The 26075-nt window shown below is 45.0% G+C and overlaps 2 protein-coding genes across 3 annotated transcripts in view; both read left to right on the forward strand.

Moving 5' to 3' along the window:
• CREB5 (cAMP responsive element binding protein 5) overlaps window positions 1-26075 on the forward strand; it is a gene marked incomplete at both ends in the record, with an annotated part of 435958 nt that overhangs the window by 398905 nt on the left and 10978 nt on the right. For both annotated transcript variants that reach the window (XM_080701989.1, XM_080701988.1), the window contains one exon: window positions 23882-24193. In XM_080701989.1, coding sequence (XP_080558115.1) covers window positions 23882-24193 — 312 coding nt within the window. The remainder of the gene's footprint in view (window positions 1-23881; window positions 24194-26075) is intronic.
• On the forward strand, window positions 12491-13285 carry LOC308267116 (small ribosomal subunit protein eS1-like; the record flags this gene model as incomplete). The annotated part of the gene is made up of 1 exon (XM_080701590.1): window positions 12491-13285. One exon carries the CDS (start codon window positions 12491-12493, stop codon window positions 13283-13285), a length of 795 nt encoding a protein of 264 aa, XP_080557716.1.

A 26075-nucleotide genomic window follows, 5' to 3' on the forward strand; every position in this document is an offset into this window, starting at 1 on the left:
AATACATTAGACTTCAGTGATGCGAATTTAAAATTGACTTCTCAACCCAAAATAAATCCACTTGGTTACATGAATTTCTGCCTGTAATTTGATTGGAAATATAGTAAGAGGTATTTTTAAGATATAAATGATAACTAACTGAAAGGATGGTCATCGTGTTGGCTTTACTAACTCCAGACATAATTATCTTAGAAAAATTTTAAAGTCCTAGGTTGATATAGTATCAATAGCAGAAACTAATACGCCACACTCAACCAGAAAACTTAAACACATAAGAAAATTAGGAGAAGGCCTAAACAGAGGCAAAATGTGCCAATTTAAAAAAAAACTTCTTTTGGTTAAGTTGATCTGAAAATTAAAAGAAGAAATGAAAGAAATACTAGGGCATTGCCGCCCAAAACTTCCTTCTCGTTTTTGAAAACAGAAGCTCCCAAAACAGAGCTTGCTGCAAAGCAGGCTATTAGCAAACCTTTTGTGAATTCTCCTTAATAAGTCAGTTACTGAATATCTGAGTTTTTTCCGATCCTGCACAGGCTGCCGATCCGTCAGCAGCCTTGTGTATAAATTACCACCAACAACAAATAAAATACCCCAAGCAACCACCAAAATGAATGAGTGAGGATGCAATCTTGTGTGTGAACGTGGCCCCTGCAAGGGTGACAAACAGTAATGGCTGTCATCACTCCGGCGACTTTGTCCTGTTTTGAGTATTTCATTACAATTTATGGGCCTTTTTAGGCGCGCAGGGGAAACACAGCTACCCAGACACTTCACATCTTGGGGCTGAGAGTGTGTGCCTCCGCTGGCCTGCAGGGCCCGTGGGCGGCAGTTTGACACGGCCATCTTCTGCCCCGCTTGACATACCGCCCCTGCGAACCCAGGCCTGATAAATAAGCCAGCTAATTGAATTAATAAACAACTCTTTTTTATTTTGTTCTTCTAGCCAGCTGGCGTGCCATCAAAATGTGTAATGAATTATCTGTCACTGCTTTAACCGCAGCAGGGGGAGTGGAAAACTTCGCCACCTCAGCCCTGGTGGGCTCCCGCCCTCCTCTTCAGCTTGCTTGGCTGTAGGATTTTCCTCGTCCCTGTTGTCACTCTGGCTCAGGTTCAGAACAGAGTGGCTCTAAAGGGGAAAATGTATTTGGCTGCCCCGACGGTGGGTCCCGCAGCCCCGGTTCTGTGGTGGGAAGTTGGCATTCCACACCCGTCGGTGGGAACGCAAGGTTCGTAACCGGCAGCCAAGGTTAGGATATGAGCCTGTGGTTTAAGGCCACGAGATTCTCGTTAAGGGAGGGGGTGTGATGTTGTTCAGGAGTGAAGGGTTAGGACACCTGCTTTGTCTGGCTCCCCCTCTGAGGGCAAACAGCTTTCTTTGGAGCCTTTTGCAAAAGGATCTGGACTCCTCCGAATGGAAGCAGCGCCCCATGCACTCTGCACCATTTCTACCCCTCAGCAACCTGCTTCAGTTTCTGCTTTCATGCCCTTATCTGCTAAGATCATATCACAAGTCACTAGCATTGAAGGTGTTGATTTTCACAAGCGATTCTTTAGGATGGCTCAGCAGAACCGTGCCATCCGTAAACAATCTGTACAACTAAGACTCCTCTTAATGAACAATTCTGTACAACTAAGACTCCTCTTAATGCATCCTTTTATCCAAGGGTCCCCAGTGAAGTGGCTCGAAGTTAGAAAAATGAACGGTCCCTGTGAGGCCAACCCCACGTGTAGGCAGCAATAGGACCCTGAGCGGTCTTGCTCCGCGGTGTGGAGACCTCCCTGGTGCACCCACCATGGGAAGCAACTGGATTGTCTGTTCTCGTTCAACACTAATTCTCTTCGAGGTGCTTCATGTAATAATGCACAGATCATGGGCAGGGAAACTTCTAGAACTGGCACCAGATGTCAGCTGGGTGAAGGCAGGGTTCTTGATCACGTTGATTCCTGGACTCCCAAACACTCACACTGCAAAGAAGGGGCTTTTTTCCAGAGCATAGAGCTTCTCTGCCTAGATGGCTCAGATAGGAGCTGTTCCCTCAGCAGAGCCTTGATTCATTCCCCTTAAATGGGGCTGCTTTGAGTTGCAATAAAAGAAATATCTTTCTTAAAAAAAAAAAAGAGGAAAATAGATCTTCTTAGAGAAACTTCCTATAAAAGCTAAAGTTAATCCAGGGTGGTGGCACACATCTGTAATCCTAGTACTTGGAAGGCTGAGACAGGACAATTGCACCTTTGAGGCCAGCTTCAGCAACACAGCAAGGCCCTCAGTAACCTAGAGAGACCCTGTTTCAAAACAAAAATTAATTAATTAATTAATTAATTAATTTAAAAGGGCTGGAGGTATAGCTTGGAGGCAGAATGCCACTGGGTTCAATCCCCAGTAGAAGAAGGAAGGAAGGAAGGAAGGAAGGAAGGAAGGAAGGAAGGAAGGAACAAACGAAGGAACGAAGGCAGGCAGGCAGGCAGGCCAGCCAGGCACACATAAGAATAGCTAAAGTCAGAACTTGAACACTGTCAAGGCAAAAGTGGGGACCAAACACCTTATTAGTGTCCATTCTCACTACAATGTCTTCTACAGCTTCTGTTCACTCTTTGGCATTTTCGGTCCTGGCTGTTTTAGGCCATTCTGCAGATCCAACAGCTCTTTAATGGCTGGGCTGGGGGGCGGGGTGATGGAGAGAGAAATTAAAGTTATCCTGAACCAACAATGTGAAGCATTGTGCCCGTGAAACTCCAGGACATTCACACCTCTGTGGAACTGTAACTGGCTGCCTTGAAGAATGTGCTTGAACCCGATGGGATAGAATCCAAAAAATGCAACAAGGATTCTGGTTAAAGAGCCGGAGGAAAACCTCAGAGGAGACTTCACATTACTTCTAGCGCCTGGTCATGCCCCATTGTACTCTCCCCTCGCCCCTTCCTTCTGTGCCTGGGCGTGCATGTGTGCGCACACACACATATATATTATATATGCTCTTACACACACGTGTGTGGGCACGGTGCCTGCACACCGTGCTCCATTTCCTTGGTCGCGTGGCAATAATTCTCACTGTGTCAGGGAGACAGACGGTGGTCATGTCTAGGAGAATATTAGCAATAGGGTCAGAATCCTAAAAGAGAGGAAGGCTAAGTAATGTTCAGCGTGGTGACCACCCTTTTACACATTTCTGCCCCAAACCTTTTAAAGAAAATGAGCAACATGTAAGAAATTAAAGTTCAGAGTTTGTTTGGGCATACTTTACATTTAACAGAAGATCTGAGAGGAGAAAGGAAACAAGTTGCGTGGTAGAGACTTTGGTGTAGTGGAAGGGAGTCTCCCTCCCCACCTACTGAATAGGTAGGTGTTGAGTCTCTCTACATCTGTGAGGCCTATGAGGGTGTCGCTAATATCTCTAGCTAATTATTCTGAAAGTCAAAGAAGTGTTAAATTCTCCACCTAATTCACAGCCCACAGTTCACTGTTTTTTCTGCAGAAGAACAGAGAAGATTCTTCTTCTCCGACCCTGCAAGGAGAAGTCCATATGCAAATCACAAAGAAGAGAACGTCAGGGCAGAAGATCCAGGTGATTGCCTTCCAAGACCTCCACAGGGCTGGAATTTCTTAAAATATAACAAAATACAATCCAATATGGCTTTAGGACATTAAAAGGAAACAGACGCAAGAAGGGCCCCAGCTGTCCTTGGCAGGGGAGATGCAGAGGCTCTTCCTAAGGCTCCTGGGCAGAGGGGATCCGCCCCTGCCTCCTGAGCAGAGGAGAGAAGGCGGCACATCCCGGGAGAACACCTGTCCCCAGCTGCCAAGGAGCTAAGCAGACTCTGCCCCTCTGGCCCCCGTGACACAGTGGCTCTCGGCAGCTCCCCAGCTCCTGAAGAGAAGCAGCCCAGCCTCAAAACACATGGAGCCGCTGCCACTGGAAAAACACAGCACATGGCCGTTAGCATTTTCATATGTCACCTCTGTTTCATATTTACTATTTGAGATGCAGCTGAGTGCCAGACCAGTCCGCAGGCTCGGAGAGGGAGCCTGGACCAGCAGTCAGGAGGTATCTGGGTTCTCATGTCCTTCAACTTTAAGTCTGTCTCGGAATTGAGTGGCATTTAATCTTATGCATCCCCGGTTTTCCAGTCTTGGCCCAGATAGCTCCAAAACTCTTCCAGTTACTAGAGCCTATAGTTAAGAAAAACTCAATTCTTGACATCACTAGCTATCATGAGCCATTGCAAGCCACGGAGCAGACTGCGGAGCCTTGTAAGGACATGTCACCAAGAAAATATCTTATGAATTAGTTGAATTTTGATACCAGCCAATTTTCATACCTCTATGATGTCCTCTTCAAAGAAATGAAATAAATAACACATTCATAGTTTGGTTAGCCCAGCTGTCAGGTTAAGGCAGGGATTTTCAGCTCCTGCGTTATTGAAATTTGGAGCTGACTAACTCTGTTGTGGGACTGTCCTGCAGATGGTAGGATGTTTATCAGCTTTCCTGGCCTTCCCTCTGGATGCTAGCAGCACCTCCTCCAGTTGTGACAGCCCCAAATATCACCCAATACTGCCAGGTGTTTCTTAGGGGGCAAACTTGCCTTCGGTTCCAAAACACTAAGTTAAGCCATCTTTAAAATCTCTAGTTCAGGCTCCATTTAACTACATATATTTGGTATGCTGTGATATAAATATGCTAGCCTCCAAATGCCTGCAATCCATATGTAACTCAGGTTAGAGCAATATAAATTTGATCTGCATTCTCGAAAGAAGAAAAACTATTTAATATGTAATATCATAGCACTTCCTAAGCATTGGGATCTATATTTACAGTCACTCAGAAATATGGGGATTATCATCTTCACCTGTTATTTTTATGGTGCACTGGGTAAATACTCAGTAAATGTGTATCGAAAGAATGAATAACTTCCCCCAAAGGCTAGGGCAGTGGACAGTGAGCAGCTGCCCCACTCAGCCTGTCCTTCTGCACCATCCTTACAGTACCAGAGGAAATGAAGCAAGTACTTGCCAGTTGGAAGGGTAAAAGGAATCTTTGGGAGGGAGGCTGCCATTAGTCCAGCTGTAGTGGAGCCAGATAAAAACCATCTTCTGGTTAAAAAAAAAAGCATGGAACATACAGGGTCTGGCCTCAGAACTACAGAGTCCAAGCTGTCTGTCACCTGCCTTTATCTAGAGCCCATGAGCATGAAAGGACGGAGCATTAGATCTTTTCTGTATTCCTAGATTGGCATATGTCTTGGTGGCACCAAATTATGGAAATCTGACATGTCAATCTTTTTAAAATGGTAGTCTCACTCCCTTTCCTCATTACTTCAAGAGTATGGCTTTAAATTGCATTTGAAATGTTTCGCTTAGTTGTCCTGACAACCTTTTTTTCTCCAAATAAACAGAATCCACCTATATTTGTCACTCTAGACACTACTGCCACATGAAGTTTGTTTTCACACTGGATATTTTATAGGTGTCCTTGGAACCAGGCTTGAGACTCAGAAGAATATTAAATCTAAATTCATGAATCATTCAATGCGATCATTAGGTCTGACTCATGAGATTTGTGGGTTTCATGTCATATTATTTTGTAGCCATTAAGTTCTGAAATGATCACAGTTGATTTAACAAGAGGGTGTTCACTTTCTACTTGGGGCTCATTCAGGAGAAAATCACCCAAATTAACACCGCCGAGCATCTTCTAGTCCCCTTGAACATCCTGGTCAGCCTCCCCAACAGGCCCGTTCGTTGAGTTCGTATGGCAGGTACTTTGGAACCATCCTGCCTTTCAGCCCTGGGGAGAGGTTCTCTGTTGTGGTATACCTCTGATGATATACAGATGTTCCCGTCTAACAGTGGTTCAGCTTGGTGTCTTTCAAATTACAAAGACACTATGCATTTAGTAGAAATTGTACTTGGTTAATGATAGGTGGCACGGGATTCTCTTGCGATGCTGGCCTGGGCCTCTGCAGCAGGGAGCCCCGGCTCCCAGCCATCCAGGCAGGCAGGAGGGAAACACCTATGCTCTGTGGCATGCTGTGTTGCTAAGCTGTGATTTTCAGCACATTAAGTGCATTCAATGCATTTTCTACTTAGGATATTTTTAACTTTATCAGGAAGTGTCCCCTATTGTCAGAGGAGGGGCAGCTCTACTTAATTTAGCTGATGTTATCGGTATCTGAATTTTATCTGAGGTCAAACTTAAGCAAAGAGCAGTGGAATGGCATGAGATCCCATTCAGAGGGTCCGCCATCTCTGCACAGGCGACCAAACGACTCAAAGAGAAGTGTAACTCTTCTTTTAGAAGGTAGATGAAGATGATAGGAAATATTGGCGACATTAGCCTGGATCATGCATACACACGCCTACGCTGCCAAATTCTTACCTGTGATACACACACTACCTTTAAATGAAACACCGCAAAAATAATAGCTTAAAGGACAGAGACTTTAAAAAATGAGGACATTCTTCTGCTTTCATATTCCCCTCTCTGTCTTTCTAATCTTCTATTCAAGAGCATGCAGGGAAGCAATGGTGGGCACCCAGACTGAATTTAAGATTGTTGACTAGAATGGACAAATGCACTTAGATGTAATTTTCTCCCGTTGAATTCTAATTTGAAATTTTTAACTTAGGGGAAACACTAGCAGTTGGTTGCAGAAGAGTGTGGTTTTTTTTTCATTGTTCATTTACAGATTGAACTTTAGTACATATCCCTCCTACTTCCAGAAAGGACTTTAAACTACAAAATAATACAAGTCAACCGAGCTCATCATACAGGTAGTCCTGCTCAGAGACAATGCTCTCTAACCATAGTAAGTCATGCCCTTGACTACCGAGAGTTGACCTCCTTGAGGAAGCATGCAAGATGGGGTGACCGAAGACACTAGACAATGATATGCGTCCCATAGAGAATGGGTTTTGGAAAGAAATCAAAAGACACTTTTGAGGGAAAAAGGGGGGTAGAGATAGCAGGCACTGAAATAGTACTGAGATTTTAAAAAAAAATCTCTTTAATTTTGTTTGTTTGTTTTGGTTTTGGTTTTTGGTACTGGGGATTAAACTCAGGGGCATTCTACCTCTGCGCCTCACCTCATACCTTTAAAACAAACAACAACAAAAAAATGTTTTTGAAGCCAGGCACACATTTGTAATTCCAGTATATGGGAGGCAGAGATAGGAAGGATCACGGGTTCATGTCCAGCCTCAGTACTTAGTAAATCCTCCACAACTTAATGAGACCCTGTTTTAAAATAAAGAATAGTAAAAAAAAAAAAAAAAATAGGACTTGGGATATATCTCGGGGCTAGAATGCCCCTGGATTCAATGCCCAGTTCCAAGAAAAAGGTTTTGAAACAAGGTCTTGCTAAGTTGCTGAGGCTGGCCTTAAACCTGTGATTATCCTGTCTCAGCCTCCCAAATACTGGATTATAGGCATGCACCACCACGCCTGATTGCCATCATCTATTTTAAAAAAGATTCCCACTCAGATAAGCATGATCCCATTAGCACACAAGCAAGTGGTAAGCTCACGTCACATGAACATGTTGGAGAAAATGTTTCCAACCCATCTCCAGGGTAGGAATGTCTGCCTTGCAGGAGAAGCAGCCCTTAAATATGGAAGGCCTTCCCCTAGTCATCTGAGCTTCCCTCGTGTCGGCTCTAAAGACCTGAGCATGCTTTTTAAGCATGGTGCCATGCTCAAAGTCAGGCTGGTTGCTGGCTGGCTGTTGGTTGGAATGTACCGCAGAAATACAGAGCTACCATGGCTGTTTTTACTTGGCTCAGTGGTTACCCATTTTGTTAGCCTCTGTTTAAATGTGCATGATTTGAAAACCTTACAGAAGTGGGAAAATTTCTAAATATAATGTTATTCCTTTAAAAACCACCCTACAGGATATAATTCCTAACTTATTTGCCACAACCAATCAGACTGTCTTGCTGATATATGGCAAAAAGCAACCAATCAGATTCTGTCTTACTGGTGTATGGTGAAAAAAGCAACCCATCAGATTCTGCCTTACTATGGTTAAAAAACAAATTAGCCAGATAGTAGCAGGCTTGTAATTCCAATACTTGGGAAGCTGAGACAGAAAGATTGTGCAGGTTCGAAGCCAGCCTCAGCTACTTGGTGAGGCTCTCAGCAACTTGGTGAGACCCTGTTTCCAAATAAAATAGAAAATAGGTCTGGGAGTGTAGCCCGAAGGTAGGAAGCTTGTGGGTTCCCTCCCCAACAACACACACACACACACACACACACACACACACACACACACAGAGTAATTAATCAGATTCTGTCTTGCTTTTATATGTGAAAGAGTGAAAGAAAGAAATCTGATAATACCCCTTTGCTGGTTCATTTATCTAGAAACTAAGGTGGAGTGGAACATTTTCCAAAAGAGGGAATGGGGCTTGAGTTTGGACTATTTTGACTTAATCTTGTATTCACTGCTGTTTTACAATGGCTCTACCTTATCATTATAAGTCAAAAAATTACCAGGACTGCCTGGGGTGGTGGCCCAAGCCTGTAATCCCAGTCCTGGGAGGCTGAAACAGGTGGACTGCAAGTTTAAGGTCAGTCTCTGAGGACCTCAGCAACCTAGTAAGAGACCCTGTTTTACAACAAGAAACAAGATGTAGCTGGGAATGTAGCTCAGAGGCAGAACATCCCCAGGTTTGGTCCCCAGCGCCACAAAGCCAATCAAAGCAGAACCCTTAAGTGGAGCCGTTTCCCACCTAGAAGAGAGCCAACTTGCTTCCACTCCGCCCTTATCCCACGTCATCCTGTCCTTCCTTTCCTTTGTCCTTGCTTCTTTTCTCCTTCTTACCTTCTCCATCATCTTGTTGATCCATCATTTTTCACCTAACCAGAAAACTGCCGCGCCAACAAGGCCGGTGCTCCAAGAACAACTGTAAGGTTCAGATTCCTCTGCTCATCACAGCAGATCACCTCACATTTCTTTACAGGAATTTTCTACATCTCCAAAAGGTGAAGGAAGGTTGGTCTGTATCGCCTACTTGATAGGCCGAAAATGTGCCAAGAGCTTTGTCGTTTCTGGCTCGGGGCAAGCTGCCCCTTCCTGCCAGAAGTTGCTTAAGCAAAATGTGGAGTCAGAAAAGATTTCACTTGAGCTAGAAATGAAGACAGATAGTGAAAATGATATCTTCAGCTTGTTAATAGAGGTTCTTTGAGAGGCCATTTTCAATTAATAAATCAACCAGAAAGCTTTCTACTTGGCATTTTTAGAATGGTGCTCGGTTGTGATAATGTGATTTAAAGAGATGGTTTCGTGCTCCGCACCCCACCACTCCTGTTACATGTGTTGTAGGCAGTAAAATGGGAGGTTTAGATCTCTGGCTTACACGATGCAGAAAATAGAAACAGAGAGGTAAAAAGATAGCTGAGCAAGGGGCTGTGATTCCACTGTTAAAAATATGCCAAGTGCCAAGTAAGTAGTTAACATATTCTGTTCATGATACCACCTGAAAAACAAGCAAACACAAAAAGAACGCTTTTGCAAAAACTCCAAAACTAGCCGAGCGAGGTGATGCCTGCCTGTAATCCCAGTGTTTTGAAGGCTGAGACGGGAGGATCACAGGTTCGAGGACAGCTTCAATCACATAGTGAGACTCTCAACAATCTAATGAAGCTCTCTGCCAAAAAATAAAAAGGGTAGGGAGTACAGCTTGGAAATAGAATGTACCTGGGATTGATCTCCAGAAACACACACACACACACACACACCAGTAACAACAACAACGCTCTACCTTTGTAGGAATTTTTGTAGTTTTTTTTTTGTAGGTCAGAGTTAGTGATTCCAATAAAGACTAGAATACTCAATATTTTACTATATTCGGGTATTAATAAAATTTTTAAAGTGCAGGTGAGAACCAACATGATTTTGATGCATTTTCTTGGGTGTAATTCAGAAACTCTGTCTTCTTAATCATAGCATTCTGCTCCACACATGCAAAGTAAGTGGGTTCTTGCTAAACTATCGGTAGCTCCTCTTTGCTTTAAATGAAGACACGTGAGGAAGGAGCTTCCTTACACAAAGCTCTGTTCTCCCTAGAGTGGTTTGCCTAACACAGGAAGATTTGCTGTGCCAGGTGTCCTTGTTGATAATGATGGACCGTGGTCCTGAGGCTCTCAGAGGTTTCTACGGGCCCTCCTCTCAGGGAGACCAAGCAGCTCACAAGTGGCATGGTGGACTCCCAGAGAGCTCGGAGCCCAGGCACTGATGAGATAAATGTGCTGTTATGCTGTCAGTGGCTGCTGGACTAAGTACCATATACTCCAGCTGGGGCACAGCGACTCTTCTTTAGCAGGGCGGTGGGATTATCACAGCATGTTGGTTTGGCTATTGGTCTAGTGACCTTGTTTGTACTGCTGAGTCTGACAAAGTCCCCAAAGTAAGTTAAGCAGGTGCTTTAGAAGCAGTCAACTCTCTCTTCCCATCTCCATGGCAACTAGTGGCACACGCAGGACTGGACCCAACCTATATAAAGCTTGTTAGACAGGCTCAGATGTGGACACCGAGGGACAAGACAACCACATTTCCCCACCATCATGGGCCCCATCATCAGAGAGAAACACCTCTTACTGCACTTGGCCAGAACCCCTAATGTCTCCAACAGGAGCCTCGTGGCTCACAAGAGCCAGGAGGAACCCACAGATGATGGTATGGAGCAGCTGTCTTGGGTAGCCCTCCCAACGGCTCGGCAGGTGTGTCCAGAGACAGCACTCTTCCCAGGGCTCTGCACCTTTTAGTCAAATGCCGGGATTCAGAAGTTTGGGCACCAGAGTTATTGAGGTGCCCTTTAAGGATGAAACTAGACCCGCACCCACTGAATGCGGTCACTTTCACGGGGCCATATGGAAGGACCCACTGGAGAACTAACTGGGTGAGGGGGTGGTGACTGGGTGCCCCCCAAGCGGCACTCCGCCCCTGCAGCTCCAGCGCCAGGCAGTATAGTGAGATTGTTGTCATGTCAATCACTGAGCACATACCCAAGCACCACAGTGCTTTAAGAAGGGACCATCTGGCCGGACATGGTGGCGCAAGCTTGTAATCCCTGCATTTTGGGAGATAGGATCACGGTTCTCGAACAGCCTCAGCTACCTAGTAAGGCCCTTTGCTACTCAGTGAGACCCTGTTTCAAAGTTAAGAATAAAAAATAGGGCTGGGGGTGTAGCTTGGAGGTAGAATTCCCCTTGGTTTCATCCCCAATACCGTAAAAATTAAAAAAAAATAAAAATAAAAGAAGGGACCGTCTGTGTAGCTAAAGTTGCTCTCTGACCATCTTGCTTGGGGTGATGGGAACTGGGGCAATGAGGAGAAATCCTTCCATTACTCTTCACTGTACCACCTTTTGCCAAATAATGAGGTCATGCGCCCAAGAAAGGCTCTGGGATGCGTATATGGAATGAAGTTTGCTGTGGGAACTTGAACTCTGAATTTCCTGACTTCTGTGCAATTAAAATCCTAAACTCGGTGGTGCATTAGCAGGGATTTTCCATACTGAGTTATAAATGCAAAGTTCTATGTTTCAAATGTATTTTTATAACATATGTTACTGCCTATGTTTCTGATTAAATGTGCTTCCAAAATAAAATAACAAGGGATTACTTTCTTTTTAATAGCATTCTCTTTTTCTATAAAAGTTGGAAATAAGCCCTCACCTAAAGTTACCCAGGTTTGCAGGTGCTGGGCTTCAGAGGTGAGTAGCATGTGCCAGAAAGACAAAGGGCATTATTCTCCCTCAGTCGCCACCAGAAAGGGTTCTTTCTGCAGGGAAAATTGCACTCCAGTGCTTCAAAGACATTACATGATTAGGTGCCCGTCTAGGAGACTTTGAGGCAGCAGGCAAGCAATCAACAAATATTTATTCTAAACCCACTGTAGCCTCAGCACCTTTAAAATTCCCAGAGAAACCAACCTATGGTATTTTCTAGAAACAAAGTAGTACCCAAGGTCTCAGAAGCTTGAAAGAAACAGATTCACTGGGTGTGGTGGCACACAGCTTTAGTCCTGGTACTTGGGAGGCTGAGACAGAAGGATCACAGGTTTGAGGACAGCCTCAGCAATGTAGCAAGACCCTTAACAACCTAGCAAGACTGTGTTTCAAAACCAAAAAATAAAAAAGAGTTGGGGGTGTAGCTCAGAGGTAAAATGTCCTTGGATTTAATAAAAAAAAAAAAACAGGAAGGAAGGAATCTACCTCACCTAGATATGGACCTATTGATAGACCAAAAAGTGAGGTTCAAAAAAAGGCTCTTTAAAGCCCTGACTTGTCAGTGCCCCTGTATCTCCCCTTTATACCCCATAATAGCTCCTAGTCCCTATGCACATCAAATACATGCAGTTATCACTATCAGTGCCATCAATGTCCAGAAATCAAACCCACTGGATGGATTAATTCATCAGCTTAAAAAATAAAATCATGGACACTTTTAAAAAATAAACATACCTGCCCTTTTGGCTCTCCCAGCGGTACCATGGCGGTCGGCAAGAACAAGCGCCTTACTAAAGGCAGCAAGAAGGGAGCCAAGAAGAAAGTGGTTGATCCATTTTCTAAGAAAGACTGGTATGATGTGAAAGCCCTGGCCATGTTCAATATAAGAAATATTGGGAAAACACTAGTCACGAGGACTCAAGGAACTAAAATTGCATCTGATGGCCTCAAGGGTCGTGTGTTTGAAGTGAGCCTTGCTGATCTGCAGAATGATGAAGTTGCATTTAGGAAAGTCAAGCTAATCGCTGAGGACGTTCAGGGTAAGAACTGCCTGACTAACTTCCATGGCTTGGATCTTAGGCGGGACAAGATGTGTTCCATGGTCAAAAAATGGCAGACTATGACTGAAGCTCATGTTGATGTCAAGACTACCGATGGTTATTTGTTGCGTCTCTTCTGTGTTGGTTTTACTAAAAAACGCAACAATCAGATACGGAAGACCTCTTATGCTCAGCACCAACAGGTCCGCCAAATCCGGAAGAAGATGATGGAAATCATGACCCGGGAGGTGCAGACAAATGACTTAAAAGAAGTAGTCAATAAGTTGATTACAGATAGCATTGGGAAGGACATAGAAAAGGCTTGCCAGTCTATTTATCCTCTTCATGACGTCTTCGTTAGAAAAGTAAAAATGCTGAAGAAACCCAAGTTTGAATTGGGAAAACTAATGGAGCTTCATGGTGAAGGTAGCAGTTCTGGAAAAGCTACTGGGGATGAGACAGGCGCTAAAGTCGAGCGAGCTGATGGATATGAACCAACAGTCCAAGAATCTGTTTAAAAGTCCAGATTTTTAATAGTGACAAATAAAAGGTCCTATTTGTGAAATAAATAAATAAATAAATAAATAAATAAAAATAAACATACCTGCCAAGATGTATGCGTAGTGCAAGGAGGATCATCGCCCAGAGAAACCCAACAGCCATGAGACATGACGTTGAGGTCTTTGGTGGGGACAGGCAGCGAGGGGATGCGGGCTTGCGCAGAGAACTGGTTTCATGCTTTCTTGCTTTAAGCTCTCAAATCTAGTTTTAGAGATGCAGCTGAGAAACCATGTCAGCTGCTGGGAAGACTGCATTGTGTGATGGTGCTTTACAAAGCTAAACTGAATCCCCACATCCCTCTGATGTATGTATGCAGTCTGTACGTGTCTATGTGCTGGTACCAAGCTAGATCTTTCTTGAGCTGTGTGGACAGGAGCTACTTTTATTGTTCTGTTTCTGTTAACCAACTATAAGATGCTACACTGACACCTGTCAGCTTCCCTTGGTAGCCAGAATCGTGCAGATGCTGGTTCCTGTGAATTTACTGAGTATCCTCTGACACTGTGTCGCCTACAATCATGGCTACAGCTTCTGCATTTTTCTCTTAGTTTTTTCCTGGTTTTATGGATGCATTGTAACTCTACATCATTGTGATACTCAAAGTGATACGAATGCACACACATACATCATTGGGTATATTTCTGTCTGCACCCTCTTCCCCCTCCCTCTATATTTCACGGGATTGGTAGTGACACCTTCATATATGGAAATGACATTGTTTGAACTGTTTCCTCTTCAATTTTTTTTTCTCTCTGCCTCTCCTTCCTTCAGTCCCCTTCTTCCACTCTTCTACTGGTCTCTTTCTTTATTTATCTGAAGTCCCTTTTCCCTCTTTTTTTCTCCAGCTTCCGAACAAGAGAACACAAACATACTTAAAAGCCAGCTTAGAACCTGATGAGGACCTCAGAGAAAAGGAGGGTACCAGTATATGGAGAGGAGACAGAGTCCTAGAGACAAATAGTAAAGCCCAGTTTTCGACTATGGTCTCTCCATAGCAAAGTACCTTTATGGCCCTTATTGTTTCTTACTATGGTATTTCACTTAGGATGACATCGTAATAGATATTAATAATCTCAGATAACGTTAAGAGTTTCTATAACTGCCCTACTAGAAGAAAAGGGAATCTTCCTTTGCTCAATTTTTTTAAGTTTGAGGGCTGCTGAGGATGGACACCGGGTATTGCACAAGCCAAACAAGCACTTTGCCTCTGATCTACACCCCCAGTGTTTGCTTTATATTTTTAAATGGAGGTAAAATGCGTCTAATATGAAAATAGCAATTTTAAAGCATCCATTTCCGCAGCACTTAAGCCATTCGGCGTGTTGTCTAACCAATCACCTCTCACTAGTTCGAAATATTTTCATCACCTCGAAAGGAAACCATGTGACCACGAAGAAGTCAGCCCCCCACCCCACCCCTGGCAAGCACTGATCTGTTTTCCATCTGTGTGGCTTTACCTAGCGCAGATATTTCATGTAAATGGAATCACATGAAGTGTGACCTTTGGGGTCTGGCTTCTTTCATTTACCATAATGCTTTCAAACTTCATGCATGTTGTAGCATTTAATGAATGAATAATAGCCCACTGGGCTTTATTCTGAATTCTAAAACAAATCTACAGTCAAAGCAAAGATACTTGAATACTCTGAAGAAAAGGATTTTTAATTTCTTCTTTTCTTATTTCTCATCCATAGCTGGGACTCACCCCACTCATCCCACCCTCTCTCCACACGACCGCCCTGCCCTGTCCCCCTGGCATTCTGTGTATCCCGTGGTTGGCGCAGTTTCTTGTCTCATTCCGCCTCCCCATTTCTTGGAGGAGGATTTGAAGCTGAAGGTGGCTGCCCAGGCCGTGGAGCCAGGCTTCACGACCAAGACTGCTCATTCCAGGCCATCTGCCTTCTTTCCCCAAAGTTCTCTGCCACGGTGACTTTTCCTTCCTCCTTTTACCTATTCGTGCAACTCTCTTCTTCAGCAGGCTCCTAACTTAGCAAGTGTCAACTCCGGTTCTTCCTGCGATGGCTGAGGGAGCTGAGCAACCGGCCCTGCTGTGTCAGGTGGATGAAGGCACAGGATACGTGGTTTACACGACTTGGGACTTGCAACTATCTCGTCGCAGAGCTAAAGACCAGCGCTGGCTCTCAGATCAGCCGTTTGTCCCAAAACTCTCTAAAATAGCCCTGCAAATGCTCATGTTCCTGATTAATTAGAAAAGACAGTCACTGAGTCCCAGAGACACGGAGAAGGGATGATCTGAAAGGAAACAACCCACAAATGAGCGTTTGTTAATGTCTTTATTTAACAAGAATCAGTTGAAAGTTCCATTCCTGCAGAACTACAATTAAGATATGATTTCAATATTAATATGAAAAAGGCTGGCAGGGAAATGGCTGAGATTTGTCTCTGGAGTTTGTTTGGCTTTTTGATCATCACAGGGGTGCTGTACAACCTAGAGCTTAGGTCTGTTGAACACCCAGTTCTTACCCTCGCTTATTCTAGAACCGCCGGCATCCTACTACTTTTCTCAGATGTCGTTAATTGTGGGCTAGTTCTCTTTCTTTTATTCCTTCCTTCCTTCCTTCCTTCCTTCCGTCTTTCTTTTTTGTACTGGGGACTGAATGCATAGGGGAATTCTACTTCCAAGCTACACCCCTAGACTTTTTTTTTTAATATAATTTTGACATTATTTCACTGAATTGCTAAGGCTCTTGCAAAGTTGCTGAGGCTGACCTTGAAACTGCAATTCTTCTGTCTCAGCCTCCCAATTATTGTAATTATAAGCGTGCAACATCGTGCCTGGGGTGTGAGATCTTTTAGAGCCATTACCTAATGAGCTAACATTGACTTCAATAAAAATCTTTGTGTTTTTTACTGATTACATAATTTCTTTTTCTTTTTTTCTTTTTTTTTTTTTCTTGTGGTAGTGGGGATGGAACTCAGGAGCATTCTACCTCTGAGCTACACCCTAGCCTATTTTATTCTTTATTTTGAAACAGCATCTCACTAAGTTTCGGAGGGCCTCACTAAGTAGCTGAGGCTGGCTGTGAACCTGTGATCCTCCTGTCTCAACCTCCCAAGTACTGGGATTACAGCGTGCGCCACCACGCCCAGATCTTTCCTATCTTTAATTGTCAAGTTTGGAAGGATGTACTTTGGAATCCAAACTTGCCATTTATAGTTATTAAATTCAGTGGATAAATATTAGTATTTTGGTTTCTTTCTCACTGACTCAGAAACTTAAGTTCAGAAACCCTGGGTCCTTAGCACAAGTTCAGAGTAATGGTTATTCAAGGCACACATCACCTGAAGGTGAAGATCTGCCAGTTGACCTTCTGGGCCTTTCAAAATCCCGTGTTGACTGACTCGCTTCTTGTGATCAGCCAATTTGAGGGGTCAGGGAGGAAGAAATTAACATTTTACCGCAAGATAGGAGGGGGATGTTGATGATTGTTGTTTTGCTTTAGAAAAAAAAATAATACAGCTGGGTATACTGGTAGATGCCTGTAATCCCAGTACTTGGGAGGCTGGAATAGAAGAAACTCAAGTTTGAGGCCAGCCTCAGCAACTTAGTGAGACTTTGTCTCAAAATAACAAAAGTAAGGCTGGACATTATGCCCACACTTGTAATCCTAGTCTAAGCCTCCTTGGGAGGCTTGGACAGGAGGATTGCAGGTTCACAGCCAGCCTCAGCAACCGATTGAGGCCCTCCCTGTTTCAAAATAAAAAAATATAAAATAGGGCTGGGGTTGTGGCTTAGAGGTACGATGCACCTGGGTCCAATCCCCACTACTACAAAAAGAAATTAATTAATTAATTAAACTAAAAAAAAATAGGGCTGTAAATATAACTCGGAGGTAGAATGACCAGTAACAAAAAAGGAAGGAGGGAAGGACAGACAGAAGGAAAAAAAGAAGGAAAGAAAGGAAGGAAAGATATGCACATACAGGTTTCCAGAATATTTGTGTGTAGACAGCATCTTCCTTGTAATTAACCCAGGAACCATACGTTTCAATATTACATGCTCGTCTGGCACAAGACCCAACAGCCGTTTATAATTGAAATCTTTCTAGAAAGATTGCTGCCACCTTCCCCACCCCCTACTCAACTGACTTTCAAGCAAGGTTTAATAATTTGGTTTGGCCTTCGGAGTCTATAAAGCACAAGCAATCCGCCTTGCTGAAGATGGAGAAGAAACGTTTATACGGTCCCACAAATGTTTCTAATTGGCATGAGTGAGTTGTTAATGAGAGCAAAGTCGCCCGGGGTTGGGCGTGGGTGGGTGTGTTGTGTGTGTGTCCGCGGGAACACACACAGGCATGGTGGCTGCCTGGGCTTCACAGACCTGTTGTGATACAAACTGAGCTCCGTAGGTAATGAGGCAGGGACTGGGATCCAGCCATCCTGGCAGTGGCTACACTGGGAAATGCACAGCTGGCTTCTAGTGTGTGTGTGTGTGTGTGGTACTAGGGACTGAATCCAGAGGCATTCTACCTCGGAGCTATACCCCCAGTTATTATTATATTTTGTTTTGAAACAGGGTCTCACTAGGTTGCAGAGAGTCTCCCTACATTGCCGAGGCTGGCCTCAACCCACAGTCCTCCTGCCTTAGCCTCCCAAGTACTGGGATTGCAGGCATGCACCACCACGTCCAACTGAAAGCGGCTTCTTACTAGGATCCAGATCCGGAGCAGCAGCCTAGCCTCCCACGGGAAACAGTGAACAAAAGCTGGCCAAACGCAGGGGCCTGGTCATCTTGACCCTATCTATCTACTGGAACTAGCCGTGGCTCCCAGCGCCTCTCCCGATTTGCTCACTTAAATACACGCACATGCTAGAAAACAACAAAGTCAACAGACTGGTTTTTTCCTTGCTGCCGTCCCACCGCAGTCACAGCGCTGGTCCGGAGAGCTGCAAATTAACCTGTTTGTTTGCTTGTTCATTTCCCTCCCTCCTTTGCCTTTTCTTGACAGTAAGCAGAATATTATCTAAAACAAGACGCGGTTCAGCTTCAGAAAGAAAAATCATTTTGCAAAAATACAGCTGGGACTCGTCTTCTGGTCATTGGTCATCCCTCTGAGAGCAGGGTACAAGTATCTATACTTGGTATATTTTAATGATTTACCGTGCGGTCGCTCTTGTCGGCACCAGAATACAGAGCAGCGGAAGGCTCCTTGGGAGTCTGAGAAGTGTCCCAAACTGTTCTGAAATGGCATGGAGGAGATTAAATGTGGCCTCTGCAGAGCAGCTCCATAATCATTTATCTCTACTGCTTTTTTTCAAATGCAACAGAGGCCATTGCTTGGAGGGCAACTCCACCCAGAGGCCCAAGGTTTGCTGACCACGTCTAGATTTTCTCTTTCAACTCCCAGCATGCCTGTTTGCTATTTCTCCAGTGCTTTCAAAGGCTTTGGCTCTATGCACCTTTCATTGCTTCAGACGGTGGGCAGACCACAGTGCGCCTAGCACAGTGCCTGGCAGAGCGTCAAAGCCCAATAAATATTTGTTGGGTGAATAAATAGTTAAGCAGAAGGTTGCGCACATCGCCGGCGCTCTTGTCTTGGCCTGAAACGTGCAAGAAGAGACTTGAGGCGATCAAGTCATTTCCCCTCACAGTACGAGCTAATTATTTGGGAGATGAAGATCTGGTGTGCGGTATCACTTGTCAGCCTCCATTTGCTCCTAATTAAAGGTGGAAAAGTTGTTTGTGGCGTCGAGAGATGACTGGATGGCCCGCTCTTCAATCCTCCACGCCTCGTTTTCAGGAAAAACAGATCAGGATGAAGTTGATGAGCATTCCCGCTGTGTATTTGTGTTTTCTTTACTCTGTTATCGCTTTCTAGAGGGTGGGCTGGGTGTGGAGGGGAGAACTCTTGACAAAGTGTCTACGGCTGGCCTGCTTCCGGGCCTCCTATGGTTGATTCCGCTAAAACCATCCTCCCATGCAAACACCACGTGCAGTGACCCAGGCGGAAAGGGCTGTGGCTTCATCAAAAGTCTCATTCATTCATTCCTTTATTCATTCATTCACTGTTTGGCTCAGCCAGTCATTCCAGAAACACCGATTCCGTTTCTAACATGCATCAGGCTTTGTGCTAAAGATGCAGCAGGAACACCGAGCCAAGTCCCACCTGGCCCCTGTCCTCAGGAAACTTAGGGTCTAGGGTGATTGGTGCATAGCCGTGGGATAATTGCGCTACAACCGTGGAAGTGCAAACTGAAGTCGAAAAGAGAGGAAAAGGGTTCTCCTAGGAGCATAACCATCAGGAACTGAGTTAGAGCAGGAGTTGATATTCGACTTATTGATTTAGACACAAAAGCCTTGTGCCTGGAGGGGATGCCATGCTCCCTCTGGGGAGAGCAGGGGATGATGGGAAGGCAGCCCAGCCCCACAGGAACTCCACAGAGGCCAGATTGAGGGCTTGGCCCTTCATCTCTGGTCATCACCAAGACGTTCATTTCTAGCCCCCAAGGTAGAGAAAGTAAGGTACAAGGGAAATAGGGACCTCAAAACATCTGCGTTTTAGAATGGGATGGAATGGAAAGATTAATTCCTCACAAATGCAAGGAAGCAAAGATGCTGAGCTGAATGGTTCCTTGCTGCAGGAAGGAACCTGCATTTATTTATTGGTGAACTTTCCTGGGCATTCTTTCTATCTACCTTCCCCGCCACCAGACCCCAGACAGAGTGTGCCTGGATCTCCAGTTGTTCACTAAATAACAGGCACACCCCATAATAACAGGCTGGACCCTATAGCCAAACCTTCTGTTTTTCCAACATTCTTATCCTAGTTTTTAAGTGTGTGTGTGTGCGTGTGTGTGTTACTCATGGTTAAATTCAAGAATGTTCTACCTCTAAGCTATACCCCCAATCCTATTTTATTCTTTATTTTTGAAACAAGGTCATGCTAAGTTGCTGAGGCTGCGATCTTCCCGTCTCAGCCTCCTAAGTACTGGGGTCATTGGTACACCACCACCCCAAGCCTCTACCCTTCCTTTTGATGATGGGTGGTGGTAGAAGACAGTTTATTCATGTTTTCTGGTGGAGGGTGAATTGCATGTCTCCCTGTACCTTCTCTCCTGTGCAAAGAACAGACTTTGATGGGAGTAGACGTCTATCTCACTAGCCGCTGAGTTTGGGCATGTGGCTTTCCCGCTCATTTTACCCTGCAAGGTTGCTTCTAGGATTAGGGACTTCATATTTATAAAATATAGAATGAGGTCAGACACATAGTGAGTGCCCATCAATGCCGGTCGTTATTGTTAGCTATTTTTGCTGATAAAGATGTTAGAGTCATTGTTCAAGTGACAAAAAGCAGGAGACACAGCCGCCTGTCGTGAAAGGCATTTGCACAAACATATCCTTAGAAACGCTAAGCAGAGGTCTGAAAGGAGATTACCTGTGAGGAGTGGGACTGGGGCTTGGGGAGAGAGGCTAGACTGTGGCTTATTATTATTATTATCATCATTATTGTTATTATTATTGTGCCATTATGTACTTATATGATAATAAAATCATAAAAATAGAAAGTTCACTAATACTATAAAATACATAAAAATACATAAAAACAGAAAGTTCACCAATAAATCTAATTTAGCCGGGCGTGGTGGCGCACGCTTATAATCCCCGCGCTTGGGAGGCGGAGACAGGAGGATCGCTCAGGTTCGAAGCCAGCCTCGCTAGCTTAAGAGACCCTGTTTCCAAATAAAAATATTAAAAAAAAAAAAAAACAGGTGTCTGGGAGTGTAGCCCGGAGGTAGAAGGATTTCAGGGAACCCCAGTACCACCAAAATAAATAAATCTATTTTAAAAATTTGTAATTTCAGCATAATCTTTTTCACACCGTTTTTCACTCTTAAGCTTGAAAATATCGTTCCAAATCTCTTCTTGGGGTAAAGAGATAGGCACCCCAAACCCAGCAATTCGATCGATGTTTGCCTCTCTGCTACGCCTAAGTTTTTAAAACTTAGGATGAATCCCCTGTTATAAAAGTAGCCCGCTTGCTCCTCTACCTGTGTGTATAGAGTTGTCTGGAATGCCGTTTGTCCACCAGTATAAACAACATGTATTGCTCCCGCGTGGCTGACTTCATCGCACTCTTTACATTGCTTACATTTTTTATAATGAGCATTTTTATAAAAACAATGAAATCATTTCCGGAGCTTGGAAGCACCTTGCCGTTTAGTAGTTAGCACAGTGCCAGGCACCCACTCTTTCCCGGGGTGGAGGAAGCTCGCCTCCCCCGGAGCATCCTCACGCAGTCAGTGCCGTCTTCCGGGAGCTGCCGTTGCTCATGAGCCAAGAGCGAGAAAGATGAAGTGGCTTCTGGATCAGGATGTGGAAAATGCTTTCAGTGGCTCTCTGTGTGAGCACAGAGCATGCCTCCCACCCCCCTTTTTTAAAACTAGTGCAGGTTTTTTGTGTTTAAAGATCCTGACGAATTGAGTAGGTCTTTCTGATGGTCTAACGGTTGAGAATCGTTAATGTCATGGAAGCTACGGTGTGGTGGTTTCCATCATTACTTATATGCAGCTCTCCTTTGTCTCCGTGACTACACACCACCATCCCCAGCAGATAGGAGCCCAAATCTGGAGGGAACTTGAGTCCCCTTGTGAATTCTTCATGAGGCCCCTGTGAGCCTGCCAGAGAGACCGTCATCCTGGGGTAGAATGCGTTTCCCAGGAGTAACTCCAGCACTCAGTACTTAGCACAGTGCTCCCCAGGGGAGCAGGATGATGATTGCCTGTGTAGAGGAAAAAGAATTTTGAAGAAACCTGGATGAAGCTGATTACTCACTGCTAGTGCAGAATAGGATTAGAAACTATGGTCCATGGGCTGAATCTAGGCAAGGGGCTTCAGATTTTATTTTATTTTATTGAGTGTGTGTGTGTGTGTGTGTTTTACTGGAGATTATTCTACCTTTGAGCTACATTCCTGGCCTTTTTATGTATTATGTATGTATGTATGTATGTATGTATTGCGATACTGGGGAGGGAACCCAGGGGCATTCTACCTCCGAGCTCTACCCCCAGCCCTATATTTTACTCTCTTTATTTTGAAACAGGGTCTTACTAAGTTGGGGAGAGCCTCACTAAGTAGCTTAGGCTGTCTGAGGACCACCATCCTCCTGTTTCAGCCTCCCAAGTACTGGGATGGGATTACAAGTGTGCACCACTATGCCAGGCTAACTTTTTTTAAAACAGGGTCTCTAGGTTGTTGAGCATCTAAGTTGCTGGTTGTTGAGCATCTAAGTTGCTGGTTGTCGAGCATCTATGTTGCTGGTTGTTGAGCATCTATGTTGCTGAGGCTGGTCCTGACCCTTCAGTCCTCCTCTGTCAACCTCCTAAGTACTGAGATTATAAGTATGTGCCGCCTTGCCCAGCTCTCTTTCAGATTTCCCATGACTGAGGGGAAGAAAATCAAAAGTAGAATAATATTTATGACATGCGGAAATGATATGAAATTCAGACTTGCTGCCCATAGTAAAGTTGGGAGGAAAACCTGCTCATTCGTTACCCACAGTCCACAGTTGTTTTTGCACAATGATCGGGTAGAGATTTGGTGACAGACCAGGAGGGACACAATGGTGTGACCATGTGCTGTATGGCTCTTTGTAGAAAACTATGGCTGACCCCTGCACCCAATCCAGGGAGAAGTTACCTCTGGTTTATTTTCTTGTTAGTGAATAGGAATTGTGTGTTAGAAGCCTAGCCTGCCTTCAAACCATCATACAAAGTGTACTAGGCTCACACTGTATACCATACCATTTCCCTTACTTCCTTCTCAAAGGCGGAAAAAAGTTATTGTGAGAAAAATTAGATCATCAGGAGAGGCCACGAGAACATGAGGGTAACAAGCGAAAAAGACCTAGAGTTTGCCTCCACACGTCACGGATTCCTGATGCTCATTTGAAGCCCAGACATAGCATTAGTGATCTTTCTGCATTCTAAAATCAGAAGTTATTTCTTCCATGCATCTGAGAAAGCTTTGGAGCGGCCAAATCTTTTATTCATTGGGTCTTTAAAGAACACCATGTCTAAGCAAGACAGGAGCCCTCTGTTCGGGGCATTGCTACATTGAATGGTTGGTTTGCACTTACATCTGGCTCTCAGGGGGATATGACAAGCCAGATGTGGTGGTGTACACCTGTCATTTTAGTACCTGGGAGACGGAGACAGGAGGATGGCAGATTCGGGTTTGAGGATATAGCTCGGAGGTAGAATGCCCCTGGATTCAACCCCGGTACATACATTCACATACTAAGGGTATGACAAAGGTTTCTATAGTAGGATATACCTTTTGCTTGAATATCTACATTTTGATAGGCCATCCTGTGCCATTGCTGATGCTCTTAATAATTAACAGTTAAGGTCCACATTGCCCCCACAGCTCCCTACCCCATGGGAGAACATATAAAATTAGTATAAAAGCTCTCCCGCTATTAGGAGCGAAGGTTAACTTAGTGAAATTTGGAAACAGGAGTCATTTTGCTGCAAAACTCCTACTGTGTGCTCCAGTGACCTCAGCTGTGCCCTCTCGTCTTCTTCTGTTTCAGAGGCTGAAGGCTGCCTTGACGCATCACCCCGCGGCCATGTCCAACGGGAACATGAACCCCATGAGCCATATGATGGACATGCTGGGCTCCCGGCAGGACCCAGCGCAGCACCACCACCTGCACTCGCACCCGCACCAGCACCAGACGCTGCCGGCACACCACCCCTACCCGCACCAGCACCCGGCACACCACCCTCACGCCCAGCCCCATCACCAGCAGAACCACCCGCACCACCACTCCCACCTCCACGCACACCCGGCACACCACCAGAGCTCGCCGCACCCGCCCCTGCACACCGGCAGCCAAGCCCAGGTATGCCTTTCCCGCCGTCTCTTTCCTTTCTTCTCTCTTGTCCTTCTGGTTAAAGAGCGCAAGTTCAGCGGCCTGCACACTTGTAATCCCAGGACTCGGGAGGCTGAGACCGGAGGATTGCAGGTTCAAGGCCAGCCTATGCAGTTCAGTGTGAGCCTCAGCATCTTAGCAAGACCTTGTTTCAAAATATAAAATTCAAAGAGCTGGGAGTAGCCGGGCATAGTGGCGCACGCTTGTAATCTCAGCATTTGGGAGGCTGAGACAGGAGGATCGCGGTTCGTGGACAGCCTCAGCTACTTAGTGAGGCCCTTTGCAACTCAGTGGGACCCTGTTTCAAAATAAAGATTATAAAATAGGGCTGGAAGGATAGCTCGGAGGTAGAATGCCCCTGGGTTCCATCCCCAGTACCTCAAAAAAAAAAAAAAAAAAAAAGCTGGGAATGTAGCCCAGAGATGGAATGACACTGGGTTGAATCCCCAGCACCAGACACACATGTACACACACACACACACACACACACACACACACACACACACACAAAGAGCAAGCAAAATTTTAACACTGGTATCATCTCATGTATAGCAACCTTGCTTGCCAGGTGCTCTGTCTGACATTCTGGGAAACTGGCCGTTTTCTACAAGGCATGGTAACCCATAAGATACTGTCATAATTTCTATACATCATATAGCAAATGCCAGGTCCATTTTTTAGGGGTGACCGTAAACTTTAAGTTCTCCATAATCTAATTTCACATGTTGCAAAGTTACTCCTAAAAACAATAAATAATGATGGGAGGATTTGAAGGAATTTAAGCTCCTGATAAAAGATCTGAGTAAATGATAAGAAAAAGAGCTGGGTGTGGGAGTGCACACCTGTACCCCCAGTACTTTGGAGGCTGAGACAAAAGGATCTCAGGTTTGAGGCCAGCCTCAGCACTTAGACCCTGTTCCAACATAAAAAAAAAAAAAGAGGACTTGGGGGCTGAAGGTAGAATACCCCTGGGTTCAATCTGAAAGGAGGAAGAAAGGGGGGAGGGAGCGAAAGAGGGAAATATGGAAAAAGGAAGGAAGTTGGTTAATTCTAACCTGCTTCTAGCTGCAATACTTCAAAACGCCATGTAACCAGGTGTGGTGGCGCACACTTGTAATCCCAGTATTCTGGAGGCTGAGACCGGAGGATCGCGGTTCACGGCCAGCCTCAGCTACTTAGTGAGACCCTTTGAAACTCAGTGAGACCCTGTTTCAAAATAAAGAATAAAAAATGGGACTTTGGGTGTAGCTCAGAGGTAGAATGCCCCTGGGTTTCATCCCCAGTACCACACACACACACACAAAAAATAGATAGATAGATAGACAGACAGACAGATAAAGTTTTGTCACCTGAGAAATGGAAGTTAAATACAATGGGCAATCCTCTTAAGTAACAGTGAATATTAAAAATCAAAAGAGTAACGACTCAGGCAGACAAAGCTGCTTGGCCATGGATGCCGGGGCGTAAGGCGCTGGGTGAATGGTGAGGAGAGGTGACTCGTCCCACCCAACGCGAAGTGCGTTGGAGGAAGCGGAGCAGCGGAGAACGAGCCGAGCACTGTGGCTGATCAGACCAGAGAAAGGCCCAGTCCCAGGGGCGGAGAGTCAGTAGGAGCGGCCAGAAAGAAAGTAGCATTTAGACAAAGCCAAAGGAGAGTTGGGGGGCCAGGCAGACGTTATGTCACCCAGGCCCAGAAGAGCGGCGAGGCCATGTGTACAGGAGTAGGTTTGGTAAGTCCAAGAACAGGGCTAGCCCCAGACACTGGATCCTCAAGTGCATGACCGGCCTCAGTCCCCTCCACCCATTCCACACTGCCAGATCCCAGCCAGCTGGGTCGGAACTGTGACCAAAG

This window comes from Muscardinus avellanarius (assembly GCF_963383645.1).
Source record: "Muscardinus avellanarius genome assembly, chromosome: 9".
Lineage (NCBI taxonomy): Eukaryota > Metazoa > Chordata > Mammalia > Rodentia > Gliridae > Muscardinus > Muscardinus avellanarius.